The following is a 12675-nucleotide window of genomic DNA, read 5'->3' as shown; positions in this document are numbered from 1 at the left end:
CCGCTGACGACACCTCTGGAGCAATACTCTCTCACGATACGCAGGAACGGATCGAGGTAAATTACGTCGTGTTGAGACACTGTTCGACAGTTCTACGAGCACACCAATACATACTTGATTGTTTGTAGTTGTCGACAGTCGTACATAATGATAGGGACAGGGTTCCACCAGAAGGCCAACCAGAGATAGTGCGAGTGCGTATTAATTTTTTACCTTAATTAGAAAAGCAAAACTGTGCGAATCATTTATTAAACACCTTACTAAAAATCTAACACATATCTTACAAATGTTGCGTGTATGATTAGTAGAGCCCGGAAGTTCAGGCATTTATTTTCGTTATAATAGGCAGGCAAAAAGGCATTTATAATGTGGAAAACAGGCACTAAAAATAAAAAAGGCAAAATAAACCGGGAAAAAGGCACATTTGGAAGTCGCTTACTTTTATCTACGTATAATTTCTGGCAAAATGTTAAAATCTACATTGGGAAGAGCATTTCAATTTTCACCAAATTCACGCACGTAACCATGTAACTTACCACTTAATGGCGCACTAAATTTCGGCATGATGACAACTATTATACGATCCTTTCCCTCCAAAGTGTAGAACTAAACTAAAGATAGAGAACTTGATTTTGGAATCCATTGCCAAGGCCCTTGGGCATTAGTGCTGTTTCTTGTTAATAACCTCCTGACACGGAAGCTGGACGTGATGATCTAATTGTGCAGATGTTCTGCAACAGGTTTTCAGCAGTCAATCATGCACAAGTAAATGTTAACCGAAAGGCAATATCCTAACTCAGCATGAAATACTTTTTTCTCACACTTTTCTCCTTCAGCAATGTTGAAACATGAGTGAGTTCAATATTACTTAAATAAGGCGAAAATTATTCACATAATAAAGGGAAGAAAAATAAATGCCAACAACGTTTTTTGGGAGAAAAATAATTTATACACACACTTTTTTTTTAAAAAAATGGTCCAATTTCATTGAAAAATGCAAAAAAAGCATTATAATTAAAAATAGGCAGTGGGGTCCAAAATAGGCAAAATGAAAAGGCTTCTAAAACATTCGAAACAACATAAAAAACGTATATCCGGAAAAATTTTATCAATATATTCAGTAGATAAAGAGTAATTTTGCCAAAACTTCCGGGCTCTAGTGATTAGACATTTTTTTTAAAGACATCTTAATACGAGAGATTAAATCTTCAGGTATTTTTAAGACTTGGAACATCTCAAGTTCTCAAGTATATCATTTACTATTCACAGATGGCGAATCTAAGATATATTATTTTCACTAAAACAAAGTCACCCAAATGGAAGATTGACTACTGTGTGTGAGTACATTACTACGTAGTTATTAAATATCACAAGAATTAGTACGAAATGTAAGTTTGAGAAGACTCATGAAGCAGAATTCACGACAGTTGCCTTAATTTCAACATAAGGAAAACTACAAAACAAAATGTTATTCATCGGCCTCTTAATTACTTGAAAAAGCAGTAAATTGGACAAATGTATTGTTCCTCTAATATGCAGATTATGAGAGTAACGAGTGATAATTTCTTCTTTCAAAATCAAATGGTTACTCTGATTATACACCCGATTTTTTTTCGTAGCAACAATTTCATAATATTCATACCTAAACATATTAAACCATGTTGCAAACACTTCTCTCTCGTGATTCATGTTTGTCACGTGACTGTGAGTGGGCATAAATATGCCTCTGATTACCGAAATCATGTCTAGGTGGAAATTATTTGACTGACAGACATAGGAACGAACGGAAAGAACTTTTTACATGTTTTTTTGGGGCAGGGCATAGGCTACACTACAATTGCTCACTCGTTGGTAATAAGAGATGGTATTTATCATTGTAAAGGGGGCCTACCCGATGGCGTAGTGGTAGCGTCGTCGCCTTGTAATCAACGGGTCCCGGGTTCGATACCCGGTGGAGGCACATAGTAGTTCGGATCCCACTTTAAACAGTAGGCCCAGTCCCGATTAGCCTTACTGCGCATAAAGTGGACTTAAAAAACCAACTCAAGTCATCATTGTATAGAGTAATTAAGAGATGTGTGTACGTAGGTTCCCGACATATGCTTGCTAATGGTCATCATCGACAGTTAATGTGTTCGTACACATTTTTCGAAATGGAAAAAGCTGTTACACTAGTTTTCATTGTTTTCCTCGGACTACGCACGATCTCAAACGTGCATTTCTGTTTCACAATCTTCGATAACCTTGGTAAATAATTGATGACTAGTGACGAAATACACCTGTTGCTTGTATTGATTATGTTCTCAGTTACCCTCGGGAAAAATTTCATTTTCCAGTAAACGATGGACAATATTACCAAAGTCGATAACGTCCCCAAGCTGCTCTTCATTACCGGCACTAAACAGAACAGGAAGAACAACATACATATATTTCTCTCTCTCTTGATCTCTTTGTGTGTGTGTGCACATTGAAATAAAGCAAGCCAGATTGGTTTATTTAGCTCTATGTATGTTTTGTATCTTTTTAGTGATTCCTCGATTTCCATTTTTATCATTCTTTATCTTTATGAATCACTATCCCTACACTTCGCACCTGCAAATTATAATTATCAAGTACGTAATTTCTTCTTTTTGCGATCTTTGTACTTTTCTTCCAAGTAACTACTTGAATTTTGTATATTTTGTTTTTTTGTCGTATTTTAACTTCTACTGGTAAATCGCGAAGATAAGGATGGTTGGTGGATTGATGAAGCAGATGAGGGGAACAATTGCACTGTTCACACCTACCAAAGTGTACTACTTTCGCACCAAAGTGACACAACAAGACGTGTGTCCATTGTCGTTTGCGTGTCACTCGGATTGGGCCGCTTTCTCAATAGCGTGCATCGTTTCACCTCGGTCTTTTGACCTGGAAATCTCCGGATCAAAGCCGCGGATAACGGTAGAGAAAGAGAGAAAGCGAGTGGGCGGAGCGAAGCAGTACATGCTGCTCCAAAGGCTGGGAACTGCAGTCCCTTTTCCCCCTCCACGCAATCCCGCTCCCTCGCACTTGTTCATTGGTGGAGTCACTTACTTGCGCAGAGACTTGCTTTCGTTCGCTTGCTCCAAAGATTCCCTGGACAGAGTATAATAGTCGCGCATGCGCAGTGAATGCTTTCTTATAGACGACGCGTGTCTCATGTTGCTTCGGTCTGAAAGTTTCCTAAAAAAAATTGATAAAAGCAGAATCGGGCTAACACACGAGGAGAAAACACACTGTGGATTCAAGTGGAACGTTTCATTGAGCGGCAGACTTTTATAATCTTCGAATATTTCTCATTAGGGAGCATTAGTATAAATGATTTCTTATCTGTCGTGTGTGAAAACGATTTACGAATCATCCTGCGAATAAGGAAAGTTTGCAAACAGAGGTGACACTTTCACAGGCACTAATTAATTACTTTTCTCATTTACAAACTTCTGGGTTCAATAGTGTGACCTTACTAAACCTTTGTTGCGAAATTTCCGGTGACTGAAAATATTTATCATTTTAACATTTTTCATAGGTTCAGAAAGTAATATTAATATATTGAGCACACTCTAGGTACGTACTGTACTACTCACTTCGATTACACAAATGGAACAAAATTACGTCAATGTTGATACACGTCGACTGGCGATGATGAAGAATTATAGTGAAATTTTGTTCAGGACTAGATTCGTTTAAGATTGACCGACAACTTATGTACTGGAAGTTTTCCTACATGGGCTATTAATTTTCAGACTTACAAAAAAAAAAATATATAAAGCACAATATTTAATTTTTCACTAAGTACTGTTGAAGTATCGCCCACAACCTATGCTATCAGAGTGATGCCCTGCTCTTACATACTAACTAACTAACTCTCTAGTCTTCTTAAACCCGAAGGTTCATGGCTGCAGCAACACAAGCCTTCCATCTGTCCCGATCTTGAGCAAGATCTATATACTCTTTTCCATTCCTACAAATTTCCTTTAGGTCCATCTCAACATTGTCCCTCCATCTTCGTCTTGGCCTTCCTACAGGTCTCGTACCATCAGGTTTCCCAACAAGAATCCTGTAAATTCCTCTTTCCTCTCCCATTCGTGCCACATGGCCTGCCCACTTAAGTCTTCTTGATTTAATTATTCTAAAAATATCTGGACATGAATACAAATTATGTAGTTCTAAATTATGTAACATTCTCCACTCACCTGTCTCCTCATCCCTTTTAGGTCCAAAGATTTTCCTAAGGATCTTATTTTCAAATACTCTCAATTTATGTTCCTCTTTCAATGTAAGGGACCAAGTTTCACATCCATATAATACTACAGGCAAAATTACTGTTTTGTATATTTTAACTTTTAGGTTCTTAGATATTAAACGAGAAGACAAAAGTATATGAAGAGAGAAGTAACATGCATTTCCTGAATTAAGCCTACTTTTTATTTCCTCTTTCATATAATTTTCATTTGTTAATATTACTCCTAAATATTTGAATTTGGAAACTGGTTCAAACGAGTTGTTATCAATAATTAGAAATTTGATAATTACCTAACACTTGGTTTCGGCCTGTAAGCATATATTTAGTTTTCTCTTTGTTAACTTCGAAACCTATCTCTTTAGCAGTTTTGAAAAATATTTTAGCATTATTCTTAATTGTATTTATATTATCCCCTAATAAGTCTACATCATCTGCATATGCTAACAAGTGAGTCACACCATTTAATTTTAGTCCTTCTTTAGTTTCTCTTACCTTCCTAACAGCATATTCTAAGGCAAAATTGAAGAGCAATGGAGATAATGCATCTCCTTGTTCTAACCCATCATGAATTGTAAATTTGTCAGACACATTAATACCCACACGAATTTTACTTTCTGTTTCACTGGTGCATACTTTTATCATAGTAACAAGCTTCTTAGGTATTCCAAACTCTACTAATATATTATATAATTTATCTCTTTCGACTGAATCATATGGCTTACATACTTCATATAAATATCATGCATCGTCACCTAATCTAAAGATTGAGTAAAGTGAAGCTTAACAACCACAGTGGAAATACAAATTTCTAACAATAATAATAAATTAATATTTAATATTAAGTATGTAGTAATATTATGTAACACAATGTTTTCAGATAAATGTAGACAATATTTATACTTAGCTCTCTCTCTCACCTAAACAAACAGCCATTAGTGAAACAGCATCATGAAACGAAATGCAGTCATCTAAATTAATAATGGCACCCGAACAGGGACTTATCACTTTTATTTTTAAAAAACTACTAAACTCTTTTCACAGGCGCTTCGCCCTTATCTAAATACTTTTGTTTAATTTTCCAGTTTCTCGTCTTCTGGCTGTGTATCTTTTCACGGCTGTGTTCTATTGGTGGTCAGTAGTTCTATGCACGGTTCATTGGGTCATGACCAGTGTTTGGGTGTTCTTTCTCATGAAGAGAAATCTGACTAAGGACATCATCCAGTCAGCCGCCATTGGAATGCTTTATGTCATGGCATTCGTCGACACAGACCGTGGAAACCTCAGAGGACGATATGCATGTTATAACCTCCTATATTTCATCGAGAATATATATTTAATGGTTCACAGCGTCCTTCAGAGAGGGTTTAGTTCAGAGGAATACGTCACGCACGCGTACAGAATTACTGTACTTCACATGACAGCGTTCTGCACGAGTCTGTACCTCATCTGCGTTTACCTAAGATGGCTACATCCAAGGAAAACTACAGCAGACACGTACCCCATAGACGTCAGGTCAGAACCAGAAGATTATCGTCGATGTTACGTAACGCGTAATTAGCTAAACATCCATCAAAGAAAGAACCAGTTGTGTTTCAAATAATGATTTGGAATGATATTATTGCACCAAGTTAGCTTCTGTTTAACAATTATTTGAAGATATTTTACTTTCAAGTGTAGAATCATAGAATTGTACTTGGGTGTATATAAATGTAGATCAAATAATTATTTTTCTTCTTTCAGGAAGCTTAAATACAAGAAATATAAAATTTTATAATTTCACCCAGCATATGTCTTATTCCTCATATGTTCAGTATGTAGCTAAGCCGTATCGATGTTTCTATGGATGAATTTCTTTCGTTGTGGCTAATATTTACTGCCCTTCATGATGTTTTCTATATAAAAAGTATATTGTACAGAGCCCCTTGGGGCGGTTTATATAAAAAGAGGATGCCCGCGATATTCGGGAACCATCCCCAAGTGACTCTGCCTGAAATTATACAATTAAAGGAAGTAAAAGGTGAATGATTGAAATTTGGACTATTGATGCTATTTAATAAGAAATCGGACCCTGTTTTGGAAAGCACATACCTGTCGATGATGGTGTACGCTAGCTTCACACTAGCTCGCACTAATCGCAGCCTCCTCCCTGTCCACACAATCCAATCAAAAACTGACTATTCTCCCCCGACATCTTGCCTATTGCATTCTCCGTCCTTGAGGAAGTCGGGGCCAAACATCTTCTCATCTGCTGACTTAACATTGTATACGCAGGAAGCGAGCTAGGGCAGGCGATCATGCACCACAATATTAAGGCTGGTATTATCATTTTTATTTAGAATATTAATAGGGTTACAATTAAGCCATATATACAGGGTGTCCGGGCTGGAGGTATATACAAAAATATATCCTTATAAAGAAAGAACTATACATTTTATGTTGTTGGGTAAATGTACAATCGATAGAAAATCTCCCCGAGATTTGATCGTCACCATTTCATGGTCAGCACATAGTCGTATAGATCGCGCATGCGCACAAATGTTCAATGTGACGCGTTCTGGCAAGTCTAGCAGCGTACGCCTGACAGTCACATGTGGACGCCACAACGAAAGGTACAGTGTGCGCTATGGTTAGCAGGGTTCAAATCAGTAACACGTGTTCAGCGGTGTGCAAGAAGTGAATGGAAGTCCATTTAACTTACGTGTAGGAGGATCGCGCATATGTTCAATGTGACGCGTTCTGGCAAGTCTAGCAGCGTACGCCTGACAGTCACATGTGGACGCCACAACGAAAGGTACAGTGTGCGCTATGGTTAGCAGAGTTCAAATCAGTAACACGTGTTCAGCGGCGTGCAAGAAGAGAATGATAACGTAGATCCTCCTACACGTAAGTTAAATGGACTTCCATTCTCTTCTTGCACACCGCTGAACACGTGTTACTGATTTGAACTCTGCTAACCATAGCGCACACTGTACCTTTCGTTGTGTCGTCCACATGTTGGCTTGTCAGGCGTACGCTGCTAGACTTGCCAGAACGCGTCACATTGAACATTTGTGCGCATGCGCGATCTATACGACTCTGTGCTGACCATGAAATGGTGACGATCAAATCTCGGGGAGATTTTCTATCGATTGTACATTTACCCAACATAAAATGTATAGTGCTTTCTTTATAAGCATATATTTTTTCCTTATAAAAATGATTGAGGCAGATTATGGTTTGATGTCCTACATGGTAAAAACAACCGAAAGAAAAAATATTACTAAGGAAATTTAATGATTTACAAGAAAGCACATGACTAGCGCAGCGGTTTTCGTAATGCGATGTAATGTTTGCGCATGCGCAAGCACGTGTATTCACTATTGGTGTATAAACTCAGAGAGTTTCTGTATCTTGCAAAATGAAAATTTTAAAAATATCTTCCACTACTTTTAAACGTTGAACATTTATTTCTCGATCCCTCGAAGCGGAACACGCTGTATTAAAAAAAAGTGTAGTGGAAATGGAACTGTCTGTTCGTGGAATGAAGATGAAATCTGTGTGTGTATAACACTGAAACAATATTATTGTTTATGAGTCCCTGACTTGCCTCTGGCATGAATTCACGTGACAAAAACAGAGCCAAAGTCTGATGCAATGACACACAGGTTTTCCCGCTTTCATCCAGATCAGATCATTTGCCCTCCTGTTGTTATCTATAGGTAGGAAACATACTGAAGAGCGTTTTTTAAAATTTGTTTCTCTTCACTTACACAGTTGTAGCAAACGTTATAGGGAGGCAAACGTAGTTTTCGAAGAAAATTGGCACATTGCGTTACGACGCCAGGAGTCCCGAGTTCGAATCCGGGCCTGGGCATGTATGTTTCTGAGCGTCCATTCATCAATTTCATCATATCATCACTCATCCCCATCTTAGCAAATTAGCCAAAAGTGGCACAAAAAGAGAAGTAAAATAAAGCAAATCAATCAATCAATCGAAGAAAATTGAAGATCGTCTCAATATCAATTTTTATGTGTGATGTTTCTCTTATTTACTGTCGCTTTTCTGACGCTCTTGTCTGGTCACGACGATAACGATGAATGATGAGACCATAATTCGAACTCGGAACCTTCAGTGAAAACATCGCGATTGATATTAATGTTCTTGGTCCCGAGGTGGAAGGATGGAGTAAGAAGAGAGGAAGAGAAAAGCAAAAAATGAAACAATTCAGTGATATTTCATATCACATGGTTCAATGTAACTTTATACTTCATCTTTTTAAAGAACAGCATATTGTGGAAGTTTATCGTAACATTAAAGAAAAACTGCAATATACAAAAGCATCAGATAACAGGTTTGTCTGACCACTTTCTATGTAATAGCCGTATGGGCTCTAAAAGAGTTTGAATGTTTGAAATGTATATTTGTATGTATAGTTCGAAATATTTTTTAAAGAGTTTGCCTACAAAACAACGGGATTTCAGGTATTAGAGGTAATATCTAAACTCAATATCGAACTAAATTACATGTGTTAGATGATGGAGAAGAAGCGAAACATGAAAGTCAGTTGGAACGTAGTTGGAGGTATTAAGGTTCGAATCCTGGGTAAAGTCCGAATCACACGGAACTGGAAATCCAGTTAGTTGGCGCTGAACTGGCTACCTACCCTGATGTGATGGCTGCCTGGCTGGCTGCTTGACTGGTTTGGAGGAATAATTGTTACTGGCTTTCCTCGATTGGATTCTGTGGAACAGCCAACCCGAGCAAAGTTTGGGCATGTGAAGATAATCTGTGAGTTTGCGAAGGGGAGTTTTTGTCTGTGGTTTCCGAGTGTTGGCTGTTTTTCTTAGTTTCTCGATAATAGAAAAAGCAAGAGATGACGTGCAGTGCATTCGTGTTCAGTTCATTTATACAAAGCGATGAGATGTGTACGTGACAAATAAAATTAGCCGAAAATCCATATACTAGTGTATTAAATTAAATGTTTGATATTTTTTTTTAAATCTGTGAATGAATCTTGCGAATCTCATGTATGAATATCGAATATGCATATCAGAGTTAATTAAAAAGCTTGTTCGGTACGCATTGATTACTATACTTTTTCGAGCCTATCTAGTCCATACTTTTAATTTTTAATTTTTAATAAAAGCACAAAGCAGTAATTCTACAACATTCTTCAAATCGCTCGTCCATCTTTACAGTACAGATTGTCTGCTCTGCTCAATGTCTTATGGGAACAAACGTCTATCGACAAGTGCGCGGTAACTATCGTGTGAGGCGAAAACTAGCAAATGGGTAGCCAGTCCAGCGCCAACTAGGTCATTCCTACTGTAAAATCCAGTTCCGTGTGATTCAGGCTTTAGACACGGCCGTTTCGTTTTAGTTTGCTCCTCCCTCTATTTCATCACCGTTCACGGTTGGTCCTTAGGGCTCTGATTAATCGAGAGAAGTACGAAAACGACACAAAACACATAGCCTACAAATACAAACCATACTCATTCCATGCCAAATCAACACAGATATGTGCAATTTTCAACCTGACCATCTCCGATTTTCATGAAATTTAGGGACTTGAAACTATGCATGGAACTTAGTAACTATGAAAATTTTTATTTTCGTTTGTCTTGTAATTGTTAAATTATTCAAGGTCAAAGTTAGCAGAAATTGCCCTTTTTGAGCCCGCTTAGTTATACTAAATGTGCTGTAACTCCGCCCCTATTTCGCCTAGGAAGCTCAAATAAAGCTTATTGTACAGGGAATTGAACAAGCTTTCAAGTGATATATAACAAGCCTACCTTTGGATAAAAATATAATTTTGTCACGTGACCTTGACTTTTGACCTTGAATATCTCAAAACATGTCATCCCCAAAAATCGTGAAAAAAATATATTTGGTCCCTCATGCCATACTCTAAAACATATCAAAAAATCATTCTGGAACTGCAATGGGATTAAAAGATACAAAATATTATGTGTAACTATGTAACTGATAAAAGCCTCATTACATGAACTATGACGAGTCAAAAGTCTCTTAACACCCCCTACAAAATGTAATGGAGTTAACCTGGTCCTGAAAAACATAGGTTAGGTACAGGGAGATCCCTAGCTGTGTGTGTCATGCGCAGGTCCGGCACATTGTTGACCGCCATATTGAATTCAACGCAAAAATTTCAAAGGAAAGGGTGGAAGTGATATACAAATGAGGCTAGGATTTCACGAGAAATGAAGTGACGAAGGTTTATCCAACATATATTTAACCAGCAAAAATTTATTACTGCATGGTTGTAACCATTTTCTCCTTTTCGAGGTGTTAAAAACAAAGTATTAAGAATGCTCCTAACGTGTTAGGAACTCGTCGAGACCACGCTGAAATCTTGGGAGAGAAAGAAGTATACGCACCATTGCATATGATTTTAATCAGCAACATTCACCAAATACTTGAACAGTGAAGAATATTGGGAAAAGTATCTCAAGCAATTACGCGACACTTCCTTTGGAATGAAAAATTCTTCAGTGACGAGGCTAATTTTTAAGTTCACGGTAAAGTTAATAAAAATTATATGCAATACCTGTGATTTGATAATCTACAGTAGACAGATCCCAACCGAATGGTTGTTGCTGTTAAGCTAATGATGTGGCATGGTGTATGGAGAACGGGAATAGTTGGGCCATATTGAACAACGGAACCTTCAATGGTGAGGGCTTCTTGGATTTGTTAAGTGAACAGGTTTTTCATGCTTGCTTTCCAAAGTTTTGAAACAGAACAGAGTGTGACCACACTATGTGGACATTGTGGCAATTTCTTCATGGTGTAGTTCTAGGTAGATTGATGGGCATACGGGGATCTATTAAAAGGCCTGCACATTCCCCAGATCTAACATCTTAGGAGGACTTTTACCTTCAGAAATATTTGAAGAGAATGGTGCACGCACTAAAAGTCCCTGATATTGACCACCTGAGAGAAGGCATAGTTGCTGCTTACGATGATGTTGGACCTGCTACATTGCCAAATGTTCTATGTGAGTGTGAGAGACGTCAACGAGTGTGCTCACAGGAATATTGACAACACTGTAATGTGCATATATCGTAAGTGAAAGATATGCGTTTAACGTTTTGCTGCCTAAAAACAAATTGAGAAAACCTTCGCTGCTTCATTTCTCATGAAATTCTAGCCTCATTTGATATATCACATCACCCCCTTTCCTTTGAAATTTTTGCGTTGAATTCAATGTGGCAGCCAAAAATATGCCGGACTTGTGCATGACACACACAGTTAGAGATCTCCCTGTGCTTAACCTATTATTTTCAGGACCAGGATAACTCCATTACATTTTGTAGGGGGTGTTAAAGGACTTTTGACTCGTCATAGTTCATGTAATGGGGCTTTTATCAGTCACATAGTTACACATATTATTTTGTATCTTCTGATCCCATTGCAGTCCCAGAATGATTTTTTGATATGTTTTATAGTATGGTGGCATGAGGGACCAAATATATTTTTTTCACGATTTTTGGTGATGACATGTTTTGAGATATTCAAGGTCAAAAGTCAAGGTCACGTGACAAAATTATATTTTTATCCAAAGGTAGGCTTGAAAGCTTGTTAATTCCCTGTACAATAAGTTTTATTTTAGCTTCCGAGGCGAAATAGGAGCGGAGTTACAGCACATTTAGTATAACTAAGCGGGCTCAAAAAGGGCAATTTCTGCTAACTTTGACCTTGAATAATTTAACAATTACAAGACAAACGAAAATAAAAATTTTCATAGTTACTATGTTCCTTGCATAGTTTCAACTCCCCAACTTTCATGAAAATCGGAGATGGTCAGGTTGAGGGCTGTGTTGATTTCACATGGAATGACTCGAGAGCAACATTTGGCAGATGGTGCTGAGGTTTTCCATGACAACAACATACACTGCAAATGAGAGAGAGACACCAGAGGAATTGTCAGCTGCAGATGATAGAAGCTACGAAATATTACGAAAGTTTCAACCTGGAAATGTACATCATAAATTCAAAAAACACGCTCAACCGATGTGAGCAGTTCGATGGGTTTGGTGTAAGAGATGGTTTGGCTGAATATATTTCGCACTCTGGCAGGAACAAGGAGGATGTTCGGTTTTGAAACCATATTCGTGAAGAACTTGAGCACAATGACTTGTGTATCTTCTACATCAGTCACCCAGTGCTTATTTTAAGGATAGGCACATTTAGCAGTGCCTTAAACGTGAGAGAGATGCAAAAAGACATTTATATAGGGTCATTCCATGTCAAATCAACCACGGTCTGTACCTTGATATCTCAGAAATTGATATTTTTTGTGCAGTGGTAGCACCAGTATAGTTGACAAAAACTGTGAAATTTCAGATTTTTTAGACTCTTAGTTTTTGAGTTATTGACTTTCAAAAAAGCAAAAATCCAAAAATTTGACAAAATA

General features: G+C 37.6%; 2 protein-coding genes across 3 annotated transcripts in view; one reads left to right on the top strand and one right to left on the bottom strand.

The window, feature by feature from the left end:
• Positions 1–6088, top strand: part of LOC146001210 (XK-related protein 6-like) — a 38556-nt gene extending 32468 nt beyond the window's left edge. Inside the window, exon 5 of the mRNA XM_083138507.1 lies at positions 5344–6088. Coding sequence (XP_082994633.1) covers positions 5344–5819 — 476 coding nt within the window. The 3' untranslated portion in view covers positions 5820–6088. The remainder of the gene's footprint in view (positions 1–5343) is intronic.
• Positions 1–12675, bottom strand: part of Sytalpha (Synaptotagmin alpha) — a 320680-nt gene that overhangs the window by 118303 nt on the left and 189702 nt on the right. The window contains exon 1 of one of the 2 annotated variants that reach the window (XM_083138495.1): positions 537–567. The exons of the other annotated variant lie outside the window; for it this stretch is intronic. The gene's annotated coding sequence lies outside the window, so the exon portion shown is untranslated. Of the gene's footprint in view, positions 1–536; positions 568–12675 lie in introns of those variants that run through there. 2 annotated transcript variants of the gene reach the window in all.

The sequence above is a fragment of the Lepisma saccharinum genome, chromosome 1 (genome assembly GCF_977018435.1).
Source record: "Lepisma saccharinum chromosome 1, izLepSacc3.1, whole genome shotgun sequence".
Classification (NCBI taxonomy): Eukaryota; Metazoa; Arthropoda; class Insecta; order Zygentoma; family Lepismatidae; genus Lepisma; species Lepisma saccharinum.
Note: the sequence above shows the minus strand (reverse complement) of the source record. Positions and strands in the feature narration are given on the sequence as shown.